Source organism: Helianthus annuus, chromosome 15, assembly GCF_002127325.2.
Source record: "Helianthus annuus cultivar XRQ/B chromosome 15, HanXRQr2.0-SUNRISE, whole genome shotgun sequence".
In the NCBI taxonomy this organism is placed as follows: domain Eukaryota; kingdom Viridiplantae; phylum Streptophyta; class Magnoliopsida; order Asterales; family Asteraceae; genus Helianthus; species Helianthus annuus.
In genome coordinates, this window is record NC_035447.2 from 39,699,585 (window position 1) to 39,715,122 (window position 15,538).

General features: G+C 37.3%; 2 protein-coding genes across 3 annotated transcripts; one reads left to right on the forward strand and one right to left on the reverse strand.

The window, feature by feature from the left end:
• Nucleotides 1–898: 898 nt before the first annotated feature.
• LOC110887452 lies at nt 899–2,424 on the reverse strand. The gene is made up of 2 exons (XM_022135075.1): nt 1,947–2,424; nt 899–1,698 (listed from the first exon to the last, which is right to left on the reverse strand). Exons 1-2 carry the CDS (start codon nt 2,422–2,424, stop codon nt 899–901), a joined length of 1,278 nt encoding a protein of 425 aa, XP_021990767.1.
• A 2,030-nt stretch (nt 2,425–4,454) lies between these two features.
• On the forward strand, nt 4,455–14,837 carry LOC110912266 (serine carboxypeptidase-like 50). 2 transcript variants are annotated; one of them, XM_035983803.1, is made up of 2 exons: nt 4,455–4,957; nt 13,765–14,837. In XM_035983803.1, exons 1-2 carry the CDS (start codon nt 4,535–4,537, stop codon nt 14,692–14,694), a joined length of 1,353 nt encoding a protein of 450 aa, XP_035839696.1. In that variant the 5' UTR covers nt 4,455–4,534; the 3' UTR covers nt 14,695–14,837. The 2 variants fall into 2 exon arrangements, with proteins under 2 accessions (XP_035839696.1, XP_022012661.1); XM_022156969.2 differs by lacking the exon at nt 13,765–14,837 and having other exon boundaries at nt 4,473–6,164.
• The last annotated feature ends 701 nt before the right edge of the window (nt 14,838–15,538 follow it).

Genomic DNA, 15,538 nt, shown 5'->3' on the forward strand with positions numbered 1-15,538 from the left:
CTGATGTTGTTTCCGCGTCCTTACTCTGGCGAAAACTGTGGGATAGGGTGCCAGGCCGCATCGCCACTTGTGGTGACTGTTGCTGTTATCCAGATCCCTTGTCGTGATGAAAATGTTCATAGGATGTGGTGCCAGGCCGCATCGCTATGTGTACACTCATTTTCATACACAAGGTAGGTTTTCTCATCACTTGACCGATTGGATTCGACCGCTGTGTTCGCGCGTGCTCGCACGGACACAGATAAGTTCTTACCGGTGGGGTTTTTTGATAAGGGTAACGGTCACTCGCGGTCATGCTGACGCGAGATCTGAGACCATACCCCTTCAAAATGGTATATTGATCGGCAAAGTATAAAGAATACATAATACATTAGTCATTTCGTAAAAAAATTCACATAACTTTAAACGCCAGTTAGTGAAAGTAACCATATATGTTACTCGTGAGTGACATATTTTAGTAAATTGTGTAAATTTTAGTAACTTAAGATTCGTCTAGCACTCGTTCAAACTGGAAAATCAACGACAAGTAAGTTTAAACTCAAATTTGTGATACGGCTTACCATGAACGCTTTTGTGCCATAACCAATGCTTAGGCTAGTGGGTATGGTGATGGTCCATCCTTGGAGGATGATCCGTCACGTAAGCGCCACGTCATAGTCCTCCCAAGGATGGTCCATCCTCCAAAACTAGAGGGCATGGGAGGATGGTCCTAGTCATAGTCCTCCCCACCACTTTTATGTTTTTTTTAATCTTCTATTTTTTTAGTCTTCTACTTTTTTTTAACATTTAACAAATATACTAACAAAATATTTTCATTAATATTAAAACCACATTACATAAACATAAAAAAAAACATAAACTTAATAAAAAAAACCAAAGACTTAAAAAAAACATAGACTTAAATAATATTATGCTTTTTCATGATGTCGGTTTGAAGTTTTTTCAACATCGAACGTTTCGGCTCGGGATACTGATCGACATCCATCGTTATCATTAACCATTCCTTTAGCCGAATTTTTTCATCCGAAATTCTGATTTTCTCATTCGACAATCGGACCTTCTCGCGTAACTTTTCTTCGGCTACACGAGCTTTTTTTTCGACGGCCCGCTCCTTCGCCTTCGTCTTTTGGGCCGAGACGTCGTTGTAGATTTTTAAGTGTTCCATAAACTCTTCCATCTTCGGGTCCACCTTTTCCTTTTCTTTCCCCTTGGCCCGCTCCTTCTTTGATTTGTCTTGGCCCTGTGGACGCTCCGCTTCATGTACGACGTACTCCTCTTCGTCAAAGTCGGCGTCATCATTTAAGTTTATGTGACACCTCGCGTCCGATCCACCGGCGCTAAAACTACTCGTTTCCGATGTTTTTTGGCGTTTCGCCATCGCCACCTCGTTGGGAATCAGCGCCCATTTTGGTTCGTCTTTTAGAATTGCCCACGCGCGAACGTGAGCAAAGTTGGTATTACCATTGTTCGCCTTATACTTGTCCAACGCTTTTTTAAACACATCGTCGTCGCTCATGCCGCTACGACGGTCACTTGTATATAATTTATTATATTCCTCGCAAAACCTATTGACGGACACGTTCATTTTCCGCCACTTTGAAGAGACCGAGTCGATATCTCGATACGGGCCTTGGTCCATAAGGACGAGGAACTTCGCCAAAACCTTGGACCAAAACCCCTCACCTGTTTGGTTATTACCTATAAAAAACAAACAAAATATATAAAGTGTTAACAAAAATAAAAAAAAAAACCTTTAAAAAAATACAACCTGTTAACAAAATAATAAACAAAAAAAATTAAACTTTAAAACAATTATAAACCAACTGTTTAAAAAAATAATAAACAAAAACAATAAAACTTTAGAAAAAAAAACCATCTGTTAAGAAAATAAAAAAAAATCAACTTAAAAAAAACAAACTGTTTAGAAAAAAAAAAAAAAAAAAAACCTTTTGTCGGGTGGTCAAACGTGCCAATGTAAGCCTTGGCTAAGGCTTCTTTTTTGATTGATGTCCACTTAGTCGACTTCGGTTTGGACGGTTGATCACCCACCACTTGCTTGCCTTTGTTTCGTTTTCCTTTTCCTTTAGGCGGTTGGGTTTCGGGAACAACCTCCACATCGTCTTCGGGTTCGGATTGTTGAAAGGGTTGCGTCGGGATCGGTTGGGGTTGAACGGGTGGTGTGAGGTTCGATGGGAAATTATAAGCACCCCGCATCATCATTTGTTGAAGGGCTTGATTTTGAGAGAATTGAGCGAATTGGTTTGGCGAGTGTTGAAATGATGCAAACGCATTTGATGAATATTGCGAGAATTGGTTCGGTTCTAGCGTCGGATAATATCCCGGAACCGAGAAAACATTAGGTTGGGTCGGGTTGTTGGGATTGTTCGGGTTGTTCGGATTGTTCGGGTTGTTGAAGGGATCCATGATAGAGTAAGGTTTATAAAAGTGGAAGAAGATTTATAAAAATTATGTGAGAGAGAGATGAAATTTTGGGGTTAAATTTGTGAATGGAAGTGAAAATGGAATGAAAATATATATATTTTAAAAATTTGACCGTTTGTTTAAAATGGAAATTAATTTTTTTTTTATAACGGTAACTTTACATGGGGGCCCCACCTTTTTGGACCGTCGCAAACGGCGAGAAAAGGACGACGATGACGGGACGTGGGGGGGGGGGGGCGGTACGGTGTTCAAATCGGCGCCGATCCAAGACGGTAGGGAGACGACTCCATACCGTGTAGCCTTACTATTGTGGCGCCATAATTATTTACTATAACTCTTGTAGCACCACATTTGACAACGTCTCCCTTTGGCTTGAGGAGATCAACATTAATTTAGTTATGATCTTAATTGAATTTTCCTTGGTTTAAATCGTGGATTTTATACTTTAGAATTTAGATCACTTCATATCAACTAAATTAAGTGAAAAACACGGAAATTTGTTAAAGTATGTAGTTTAAAACGTTAGGTATAAACGAGTTTTATCAAACTTCGTTATCAAACGGACCATATATATTTAAGAATTTGACTTTGTCATCAAACGGACCCCTATACGTTTAAAGAATTTGTGGTGGTCGATGGTGACTGGCAATCATTAACATACTTATTCGGATTTTATTTGATTTCATTTTCTTCAAAAAAAGTTTAAATAAAATCAAACGACATTGTGAAAATATCCGGTCAAAGATAAAGAAAAATGCATTGCATATTTAATAAATAAGAAATTGGCCTCTTTTTCAATTTAAGACTCATGTTCAATTCGTTATTCAACTTCATAAAAGCAAGATGAGAGAGCAAAGCATCGTCCTAATAAAAATATGATTATTACTTTATACTAAAGTAATATTATATTCAGTTTAAGATCAAGAAAATCATAGAAATAACATTTTACAATATTGACCCATTTTTAAGAAAACAAAATATCATTTCAAAAAATTTCGTCTAAAGTAAAGATTTAAACTTGTAAAATGTCAATTATATATCATTACAAATGTCTTAAACTTTTAAAATGTAGATTTAAACTTATAAAATGTAGATCCGTGAAATAACTTAAAAGATTTCATGACGCTAAACATAAACATGTAATAATAAATATATTAAAAAACGAAAACTTCACCGAACAATATCAAAGTTTTCCAATTGTTATGCTAAAGTCGCTAAAAGTTTTTTTTTTTTTTTATTTCTTTAAAATAACTCAACTTTCATTACGTGTTATACATGGGAGGGTTCGTTGAATTTTTAAAATGTTAAATGATGGTTCTCTTGTCTCTCACTTTTTTAGTGTTCACCAATGCATGGCTCGGTTTGAATGTGAGTCGAGCCGGCTTGGCTCGGTTAGAAAGTGAGTCTAGCTCGGCTCAGCTTGTAATGAACCAGATTGGTTCGGTTTGGCTCGCATACTAGCTCGGCTCGGCTTAGATCGGATTATTTTACTTTTAATATGTTTTATTTTTATATACATTATAATATATCACAAATACTGATTATAATTTACATGTGATTAGGAGTGTAATTTGATATATATACCACATTTAAAGGTTGATTACCATGTTAATGAACTTATATTGTATTTCGTTGAAATGAAGAACATATTTTGTGTTGTTAGACTTGATTTTAGTTTGTAATATATTAGGTTGATCTTATTTTGGATATTTTCTTTTGAATTATTGAATAATATAGTAGATTACTTAATTTTGAGAGCCATTTATTAATTTTTCTTTTCAAAATCGAACCAAACCTAACTGAGCCGAGTCAGCTCGATTTAAAACCAAGCCGAACCCAAGCTTAGATTTCTAACTGGGTTTCAAATCTGAGCCAAACCGAATCAGCTCGGTTTATAATTGAGCCAAACCCGAGTTTTGCCTTAACTCGGCTCGATTCCGCTCTAGATTATACCACCACCCTTATCATCTAAACCTATCTTTTAAAAAAAAAAAACATTTCTTTTATGCTTTTCATTCAAAGTTATACTTTCTCAGCCTGCATGATTACAAAATGACAAATCGATCAATTCAAACTCAAACACCTCACTCAAATGGAGTCAACCCCTCTCAAACCCCTCATCTTCCTCCTCCTCACCCTCCTCTTCCACCACCTCCCACCGTCATCCGCCACCACCCTTCCCACCGAAGCCCTCCCCACCAAATCCGGCTACCTCACCGTCAACTCCACCACCAAATCCGCCATCTTTTATACCTTCTATGAAGCCCAAAACCCCACCAATACCTCCTTATCCGAAACCCCACTTGTCATCTGGCTTCAAGGAGGCCCCGGGTGCTCCTCCATGACCGGAAATTTCTACGAACTTGGCCCATTTCGAGTTACACCTTCACTGACGCATAACGTCGAACAACTTGTGCTTGAACCCAATCCCGGTTCATGGAACCGGATTTTCGGTCTTTTGTTTCTTGATAACCCAATTGGAACCGGTTTTAGCATCGCCTCCACACCTGAAGAGATCCCAACTGACCAACAAACTGTAGCGAAGCATCTGTTCATTGCAATCCGAAAGTTTATTGCTTTAGACCCGGTTTTTAAAACCCGACCCGTTTATATTACCGGTGAGAGTTATGCTGGGAAATATGTGCCTGCAATTGGGTACTATATTTTGAAAAGAAACCCGGGTTTACCCGTTTCGGAACGGGTCAATTTGTTCGGGTTGGGTATTGGAAACGGGTTGACCGACCCGGCTGTTCAAGTATCCACTCATGCTTTGCATAATTATAATCTTGGATTAATTAATGAGAAACAGAAAATATATATGGAGAAGCTTCAAATTGAGGCTGTAGAGTTGGTAAAAAGTGGTAATTGGAGTGAAGCTACTGATGCAAGAAATAAAGTTTTAAGATTTCTTCAAAATGTGACGGGTCTAGCGACATTGTACGATTTTCGGAGGCAGGGTCCGTACGGTTCGGATTGGGTGGAGGAGTTTTTAAAAGACGTGGAGGTTAAAAGGGCGTTGGGAGTGAACGAATCGATGGTTTTTGAGGGGTGTAGTGATGTGGTAGGGGCGGCATTGCACGCGGATGTGATGAAGAGTGTTAGGTATATGGTGGAGTATGTTGTTAAGAATACTAAGGTGGTGTTGTATCAAGGGCAGTGTGATTTGAGAGATGGTGTTGTGTCGGTTGAGTCGTGGGTGAGGAAGATGAAGTGGGAGGGGTTACAGAGGTTTTTGGAGGCCGAACGGAATGTTTGGAAGGTGAATGATGTGCTTGCGGGTTATGTGCAGAAGTCGGAGAATTTAACTCATGTGGTGGTGTTGGGGGCTGGTCATTTTGTGCCAACTGATCAGGCGGTTAATTCTCAAGCAATGATTGAGGATTGGGTTCTTGATAGAGGTTTGTTCGCTAATAAGCGTGTTAAAAGTTTATCTCCTGATCATTAAACTGTTGTAGTAGTAGAGTTGAAAGCTTTGGAATAACACTTATGGCTCCAATGTATGGTCTTGAGTCTTGCATACACACTAGAATACGCGTTGATCTTTGTAATCATTGTTGTTGTATTAGGAATGATTTGTGAACTTTCTTATGTGTTGGGTTTAATCCCAAAGTTTAATAAGGAATTCAGCTATGCAAATGTTGATGTTGTATATTATGAAAGCCTACCGATTAATCTGTTACCAGTAAGTCGTTATGATAGGTTTGCACCCTGCTGTATTTGTTACATGTTATTGTACTATGTTATTGCAGAAACCGACATGGGTTAGTCAGTCCATTCCATTAAGATTACTGTAATGTCATTGTTTCGTAACTATGTTGGCGCTCACAAGCGTATCTAGTACAAGTAACCTAGAGTTCGGCCTAGGTCTCTAAAAAAATAGGGCCTCCATTTAAAAGAAAATTAGTATGCTAAGTTGCTAACTATAAAAATAGTGAAAACTTATTGTTTTAGATTTATTTGATTCCTTAAACAAGCAAACCATTTTTTGTTATAGTTGTGTTAGATTTTTGATTGGTTTCACACATGGATAAGAGAATATCGTTTATAATAATCAAAGAAGGAAAAAGGACCCCAAAATTTTATTTTGCCTTGGGCCTCTAAAAAGGTTGGAACAACCTGCGTACAGCCGTGGTTTTGTCACCGCCGTCTCGTTCCTTGATTCATTTGTTTTCAAGTTAACTCAATAGATACATTGAGTTTTGTTGATTGAACAGTTTTAATCAACTACAACTTAATTTTTGTACACTGTTTAGTGATTTTACTTATTTTATTTTTGTTGATGTATCAAAACCTATCATTGGTGCATAAGACTTACAAATTTAACTATCCAATTATGTTAAATGGTTTCCTCAATCGCCAAGGAGACCAGATTATCCAAAGGAAGTAATGCGGTTTAGTTTACAGTTATAGAAATCGGACCGCCCAAAATATTATAGTAAAAAAAATAAAAATATTTTCTTTTCACACCTATATGAATCAAATATATATAACTAGGTTATCACCCGGGATTGCTTCCCGGGCTAGAGAAAGTTACTTATATTATTATTATTTTTTGTTAATGCATAAACTTTTGACGGTAAAGGTTTTAAATAAATTAATTTTGAAGAATCGATTCTTTAAAGAACCTTTCATAAAACTTTAAAGAACCTTTCATAAAAGCTGAATACAATCAACGATCCTCCATACATAACATATAAAAACAAAATTGATGTATATTTCATTTGCAATTTTCCCAGTATAATCCGAGAAGACCATAGCATTTCTCAAGTTAATAAGTTTAGTAAAAAACTTCTTATACAAACACACTGACACATGTGTATAACACATAAAAATAAACCTCATATTATTCATTTGCAACTTTCCTAATATAATCAAAAGATGCCAGTAGCGTTTCTAAGGTAATTAGGGTGTAAAGAGTGGTTAAACACTTGAGAGTGACAAACTAAAAAATCAACCAATGAGAGTGTGTCATGTTAAAGTGGTAAACTATGCTTAAAACTGTTGGCAATGGTTAGACACTTGGTGAAATAGTAAACTATTTAAAAAAAAAGTGTCATTGGTTGAGATTGGAATGGACCCCACCCCACACTACCCCGTCTCTCTCTCACACTACCCTCTCTCTCTCATGATTCCCGCACGGCAAGCCCTCACCGATCGACATTGAAACCAACGCGGCAAAGGGGTCGGCGGCGGTGTTGCCACGTGGCAAACCACTTTGCCACTTCCTTTTGGCGCACCACACCGGACACCCTTAGTTAAATCAAGTGTTGTGCATAAAAGACATTACAGAAAGTCAATAAACCAATTAAATTTTGTTGTTGTCGAGGCGTGCTATTAGGTACTTCATCTTAGGCTAAGCAGCCTTGCACACATTCAGTTCTCGTGGTCGTCATCTTCATCTTAGGCAAAACAGCGCTGCATACATTCAGTTGTCATAGGTATTTGCATCATTTTCAGATAGAACTTATAAAAAAATAACGAAAAAAAAACCAAAATCATCCGATTTATAGTTAAATGGGTCGAGTTAAGGTGATGAAAGGCATGTACCTTAAGTCTTTCCTTTAGTAGGTCCTTTAGTAGTTGCATTTCAAATGACTATCGCCTAGGCGAAGACGCTTACAAAGTGAGGGCCCAAGATAAGCAAGGCGCACGACATAAACATACCACTTTAGCTGTTTTAGGGTAGTTTATACTTGTTAAAGTCGGTTCCATGCCATTTTTAAATGTTTCAAACCAGCTTTAGATCTTCTTATCAATGAAACGGCGGTTTGAGATTTAACGTTTGCACTCTGAAGCTATCAAAGAAAGGGAAAAAAAGCCGGATTGTTTTCACTAATTAGTTATGTTTCAAGAATAAAGAACATTAAAACTACCTAAAACAATAGGTTGTGTTACTGATATATTGTAGTCCCAATTATGCAACTCAAAATTTCAAAAATAGGAGATTCAAATTTGGAATAATATAAAATACTTGCCGGTCGAGATTGCACTTGCCATGGTTGAGCCCCAAAAGGAAAAGCTTGTTGTTGAGGCATGCCTTGAGCTTGTGCTGAAAATGTCGAGGCTTCGCTGTGAGGTGCTCGAAGAGGAGGGGGTGGGCTGCGTAAGTGAGAGGATGCAAATAGGGTTATTTTAGGAATTAAATAAGTTGGCCGTAGCTCCCAAAAGATGCCCAATAGCCATAGCTTCAGGTCCACCATTAACATTCACTTTTTGAGGATCCAGCTGTAGCTTCTTGTAACAATATACAAATTAGGATGCAAAGGCATGATACATTTTATATGAAAGATTCTCTTTATATATTAACATTAAAGTGTAAATCCTAGTTTTAACTCAAACTGACCACAAATGAAATTTATTTTTATTGTACCATTTTGTAGGAAAATAGTAAATGATATGAAAGATTCTCTTTATATATTAATATTAAAGGGTAAATGGGTAGTTTTAACTCAAATTGACCACAAATGAAATTTATTTTTATTGTATTTTTTTGTTGAATGAGACCTGATTTACCTCATTTAGAGTATTCACATTTAACCCACTAAAATCTGTGAGTGAGGTTTTTATAATATAAAGAGTATAAAAAGTGGTTGTGAGTGGAGAAGAGAGAAAATGTTACTGTTCATCTGTATATTTGAGGGGACACTGTTCACCCCCTATAATTTTTTAATATATTTTGAAAGTGATTGTGAGTGGAGGAGAGAGAAAAAACAATGATAACGGTAGAAAAATATTATTTAATTGAAAAGGAGAGAGAAGATGTATTGTTTTTTAGTGTAATTTAGGGTGAAAAATTGATGGAATGGATGTGAATGCTCTTATTTCAAGTAGATCGATGTCATTAAGTTTCGACCGGATGCACACCCCTAACTATATTTAGCAAGTGAAGATCGAGAGTCATACCATTGAAGAACTTGTGCCTGAAAACAGAATCTAAAGCCGATTCAATATCAAGTGAGATGATTTTCTCTCTGTAACTCTCGAATGCCGTCAAGAATTTAAGTATGGGAGCTGCTTTTGTTTGCAAAACCGGAGGAGAAGCTTTCAAGATTTCGATAAGGCAGGTTAAAAACATTGAGACTGATACGTCCCCCTCTTGAATGGTTTACGAGCTGTTATATTTAATATCAAAACACTGGTTTATTTCTTCAAAAAGATAATAAAATTTACTCACTCCGTTCCATTAAAAGTGTCATATTTTGAATTTTCAAAGTCTTTATTTATAAACTTTGACTTTAATTATATATTTTTTGTGTTATATAAAACTTGATGAAAATTAACCCGATAAAAACACTTGTAAAACACACTTAAATCATATAACTTTCATCAAGTATTATCTAACACAAACAAAATTATTTAAGGTCAAAGTTTATAAATAAAGACTTTGAAAATTCAAAATATGACACTTTTAATGGGACGGAGGTAGTAATACAACCAGCTGTAGCAAATAGTGTTAGAATACACATCTGTTCTTTGAAGTTGTAATAATCAGATAAATGCTTGTGTATGTGACAAATTCTGATTATTCAAAAATTGAATAGAAAAATAACCAAAAATATAATTTTGACTTTTGAGATCAACAAACGAAAATGAAAGTCAAATTTGAGTTGGAAGTTCTAGCTTCATTCCATTCTTTTTTAGATCCATTGACTGGTGCATCAAAAAACTGGTTGAAATGCACAAGAAAAGTAAGTTAAAAAAAACTAACAAATTATGGGTGTTCACGGTTTGGTTTGGCCAATTTTGACGAAAACTCTAGGCCTAACCACTAATTACGGTTTCAGGGAACGTAAAACTAAACCGGATGGGTTGGATAGGTCCGCAAGACTGTCCGGTCTAACGGTGCTAACTACGGTTTTGGCGGTTTGAACCAGTGATTTATCTATATCAAAGCCATTAGTATATATTAAAAGTTAAATAACTTGTTCGGTTTACATGGTTAGTTCAAAGTTCCAAACCAAACTGTCAAACCACCAAAACCGAACCCTTTGGATATCAAACCAACCGACTTGCTTCGGTTTGGGCGGCTTGAACTGACTATTTAAAAAAAAAATCGAAACCATTAGTATATTATGAAAATTTTCCATTGATAATTAGGATTCAATATTATAATACATATAAGTTAAACAACCGATTCAGTTTACAAGGCTAGTACTAAACCACATCATTAATTTGGGAACACCGTACCTTAACCGAAACACATTAGAGAATGATTATGAAAAAGACCCATTATGAACGGGTCGAACAAACTAGAATGTTACGTTAGAGAATGATTATGAAATGGACCTATTGTGAACGGGTCGAACGAACTAGAATGTTACGTTAGAGAATGATTATGAAAAAGACCCATTATGAATGGGTCGAACAGACTAGAATGTTACGTTAGAGAATGATTATGCAATAGACCTATTGCGATCAGGTCGAACGAACTAGAATGTCACGATTAGAGAATGATTATGAGTTACCCTTACTACGAACGGGTCGAGCGAACTAGTATGAATATGTAAAAGAATGGTCATATGTTGACCCGTTATGAACTAGAACGAGGATGTAAAAAGAGATGGCCGTATGATGCTATACCATGAACGGATCAAATGAAAGAATGTTAGTAATAGTCTGAAAAGAGAACAAGAATGAAAACGATAAATAGTATGGTTATTATGCTTATTGGAAGTTAGAATTCATGATAACAACTCTCGTTGTTGTGTTATAGGTAAAGCCCCAAGTCAAATGGCCACGCTAAGATCGGAACGAACACACTCCGTATCGCCCTCAACGCGCTTCCGGACTTTAATATTGTGAACGGGTCTAGGGCCGGCCCGATGGGCTTGTGACCTTAGGCACAAGCCTAGGGCCACCAACATTTAAAGGGCCATCAATTTTCTAATATGTTTACGTTATACTAGTCCCGTTACAAACACTATTACACTATAAACTCATGCTTATATCAGGGCCGGCCCGATGGGCTTGTGACCTTAGGCACAGGCCTAGGGCCACAACTATTATACTTTGCAAACTATAAACTCTTTAGTTTATAATTGTCGGCCCCAAGCCCAAGTAAAGGAGGAGGGTTTTGTTGAAAAAGATAATTTTGCAAAAGGGTCTCCACTTCGTAGTTCGCTTAGGGTCTCTAAAAACGCAGAAACGGCCCTGAACGGGTCAAAATGCTTTTGTGGTCTTTTAGTCATGATGTTGATATACTTTACCCAATAACATGTGTCTATAACTTTTGTAAACTTTGGTTGGTTTGTAGATGTTTAAAATAGTTGACTTTGTATGTAAAACCAAGTTTTGTTTTAATGATGTGTAAAAGTTTAAATTGGGTCCTAATCCTTTATTGTTTAAGTCTTGGTGTTTATCACTTGAAACAGACGTTTCACTAATGAACTTATATTGTATTTTGTTGAAATTAAGAACGTATTTTGTGTTGTTAAACTTGATTTTAGTTTGCAATGTATTTGGTTGATCTTATTTTGGATATTTGCTTTTAAGTTATTGAATAATATATTAGATTACTGAATTTTGAGAGACATGTATTAATTTTTCTTTTCAAAATCGAGTCAAACCAAGCCAAGCTGAGTCAGCTCGGTTTAATACCAAACCGAGCCAAACTAAGATTTCCAGCTCCTTTTCAAATCTAAGCCAAACCGAGCCCGAGTTTTGCCTTAACACGACTCGGTTGGGCTAGTGAACAGCCCTAGAATACACCCCACCCCACCCTTATCATCTAAACCTACCCTTTTAAAAAACATTATTATACTTTTCATTCAAAGTTATACTTTCTCAGCCTACATGGTTACAAAATGACAAATCGATCAATTCAAACTCAAACACCTCACTCAAATGGAGTCAACCCCTCTCAAACCCCTCATCTTCCTCCTCCTCACTCTCCTCTTCCACCACCTCTCACCGTCATCCGCCACCACCCTCCCCACCGAAGCCCTCCCCACCAAATCCGGCTACCTCACTGTCAACTCCACCACAAAATCCGCCATCTTTTACACCTTCTATGAAGCCCAAAACCCCACCAATACCTCCTTACGCGAAACCCCACATGTCATCTGGCTTCAAGGAGGCCCCGGGTGCTCCTCCATGACCGGAAATTTCTACGAACTCGGCCCATTTCGAGTTACACCTTCACTGACGCATAAAGTCGAACACCTTGTGCTTGAACCCAATCCCGGATCATGGAACCAGATTTTCGGTCTTTTGTTTCTGGATAAATTACACTTTTCGTCCTTTATGTTTGTACTGGATTGCAATGGATAGCCTTTAACTTCAATAATTACAGTCACAATCCTTTATTTGGAAAACGCATTACGCCTTTCGTCCTTTCGCATTAACCAAGTTAAAATTTTCAGTTATGTCTATTTACTCAAGGGTATTCTGGTCAGTTCATCTTTTATTTAAACGTTTAATAAACAAAATAATAAAAAAAAATTGCGTATATACACATTTCATCTTCCCCAATTTCCTAACCCAAAAACCCTAATCACCACATCTTCCCCCTCCTCCTCTTTCCTCTTCAATTCTCCCTCTCTCTCTCTCTCTCTCTCTCGAATCCCTCTCTCTCTAGAATCCTTCGCGGGAACTGTTGACCGACTTGTAACTATTATTGAATAAAATTACTCAAACAGCGATTGCAGATCAAATACAAGTTACAACTATTGACTTTCTGTAGAAAACCACAATACCAATTTCATATTTAACCTCTGCCGCTTCCTATGAATAAGCCCAATATTGTTTTCTAAGGTACAATAACTTAAGGTATAAAAATAAATGTGTAATCTGAACAACAAACACAAACACAAGATGAAGCAGGTGAATGATTCTACGTTGTGGTCATGGTGTCTAAGTGGCCTGTTGGTGATGATGACCGCAGCCGTACCAGTACTGTTCCCACGAAGGATTCTACAAGTCAGTCAAACAGTTCCCATGAAGGATTCTAGAGAGAGAGAACTGAAGAGGAGAGAGAAGGATGGGAGAAGATATGGTGGTTAAGGTTTTAGGGTTATGAAATTGGGGAAGATGAAGTGGGTATATGCAATTTTTTTATTTTATTTATTAAACATTTAAATAAAAGATGAATTGACCAGAATACCCTTGAGTAAATAGATATAACTGAAAATTTTAACTTGGTTAGTGCTAAAGGACGAAAGGTGTAATGCGTTTTCCAAATAAAGGACTGTGACTGTAATTATTGAAGTTAAAGGTTATCCATTGCAAACCAGTACAATATAAAGGACGAAAAGTGTAATTTACCCTTTGTTTCTTGATAACCCAATTGGAACCGGTTTTAGCATCGCCTCCACACCTGAAGAGATCCCAACTGACCAACAAACTGTAGCGAAGCATCTGTTCATTGCGATCCGAAAGTTTATCGCTTTAGACCCGGTTTTTAAAACCCGACCCGTTTATATTACCGGTGAGAGTTATGCTGGGAAATATGTGCCTGCAATTGGGTACTATATTTTGAAAAGAAACCCGGGTTTACCCGTTTCGGAACGGGTCAATTTGTTCGGGTTGGGTATTGGAAATGGGTTGACCGACCCGGCTGTTCAAGTATCCACTCATGCTTTGCATAATTATAATCTTGGATTAATTAATGAGAAACAGAAAATATATATGGAGAAGCTTCAAATTGAGGCTGTAGAGTTGGCAAAAAGTGGTAATTGGAGTGAAGCTACTGATGCAAGGAACAACGTTTGGAGGTTTCTTCAAAATGTGACGGGACTAGTGACGATGTACGATTTTCGTCGGCAGAGTCCGTACCGTTCGGATTGGGTTGAACAGTTTTTAAAAGACGTGGAGGTTAAAAGGGCGTTGGGAGTGAACGAATCGATGGTTTTCGCGGGGTGTAGTGATGTGGTAGGGGCGGCATTGCACGCGGATGTGATGAAGAGTGTTAGGTATATGGTGGAGTATGTTGTTAAGAATACTAAAGTGTTGTTGTATCAAGGGCAGGGTGATTTGAGAGATGGTGTTGTGTCAGTTGAGTCGTGGGTGAGGAAGATGAAGTGGGAGGGGTTACAGAGGTTTTTGGAGGCCGAACGGAGTGTTTGGAAGGTGAACGATGTGCTTGCGGGTTATGTGCAGAAGTCGGAGAATTTAACTCATGTGGTGGTGTTGGGGGCTGGTCATTTTGTGCCGACTGGTCAGGCGGTTAATTCTCAAGCAATGATTGAGGATTGGGTTCTTGATAGAGGTTTGTTCGCTAATAAGCGTGTTCAAAGTTCATCTCCTGGTCATTAAACTTGACTGGTTTGAAATAACACTTATGGCTCCAATGTATTGTCTCGAGTCTTGTATACTGCTATGCGCGAAACTATCATACGCGTTGATCTTTGTAATTGTCGTCGTCGTTGTTGTTGTATAGGGAATGATTAAGTTGTTAAGTTTACGCATTGCCCTCTTTGTTCTCTTATTGTACTATATGTCTATGAAAACTCGAGCTAGCAAGAATGTGTTGCCTTTAAGAATTTCAACAGATAAGTGTGGTTCACACAATATTAGGTGGTTGATAACATCATCTTAAGCATGTAGCGCAACATACCCTTAAGGTATAAAGGAATACACTTTAGCGCAATCTAGTGTCTGTCGATACCAAATATTGTATTATTGTAAAGTCACGACATTTTTGTGTATAAATGAAGCATCCATAGGATCCTGATTACCAGGAAAACTGGGGGCCAAGTGAAAAAGATCCGGTAAGTAGCGTTTCTGTATATCGATAATGACAATCATAACCAAACGTAGTCTAAATTACAACAAGGTGACTAAGTTCTTGAGTTTGAATTTCCGTTATATTAATACAGACAATCATAACCAAACGTAGTCTAAATCATTAACATAACAAGTATTTAAGAAGTTACTCAAAAGCCCAAAGTACATGGGCCGGGCCACGGGTATTTATTCAAAAAAATAAAAAAAAAAACTTAATATAGGGTAGGGTTCTAGAGTGAACAACCTCCTAAGAGTGAACTGTGTGAACTAATCTGGACCCTTGATTTTCTTTTTGGTTGTTAAGGGTAGGATTGTAATTATATAAAAAATTAGATTTAAATCATTATTTTAATAATTGAATTAAGTTACATCT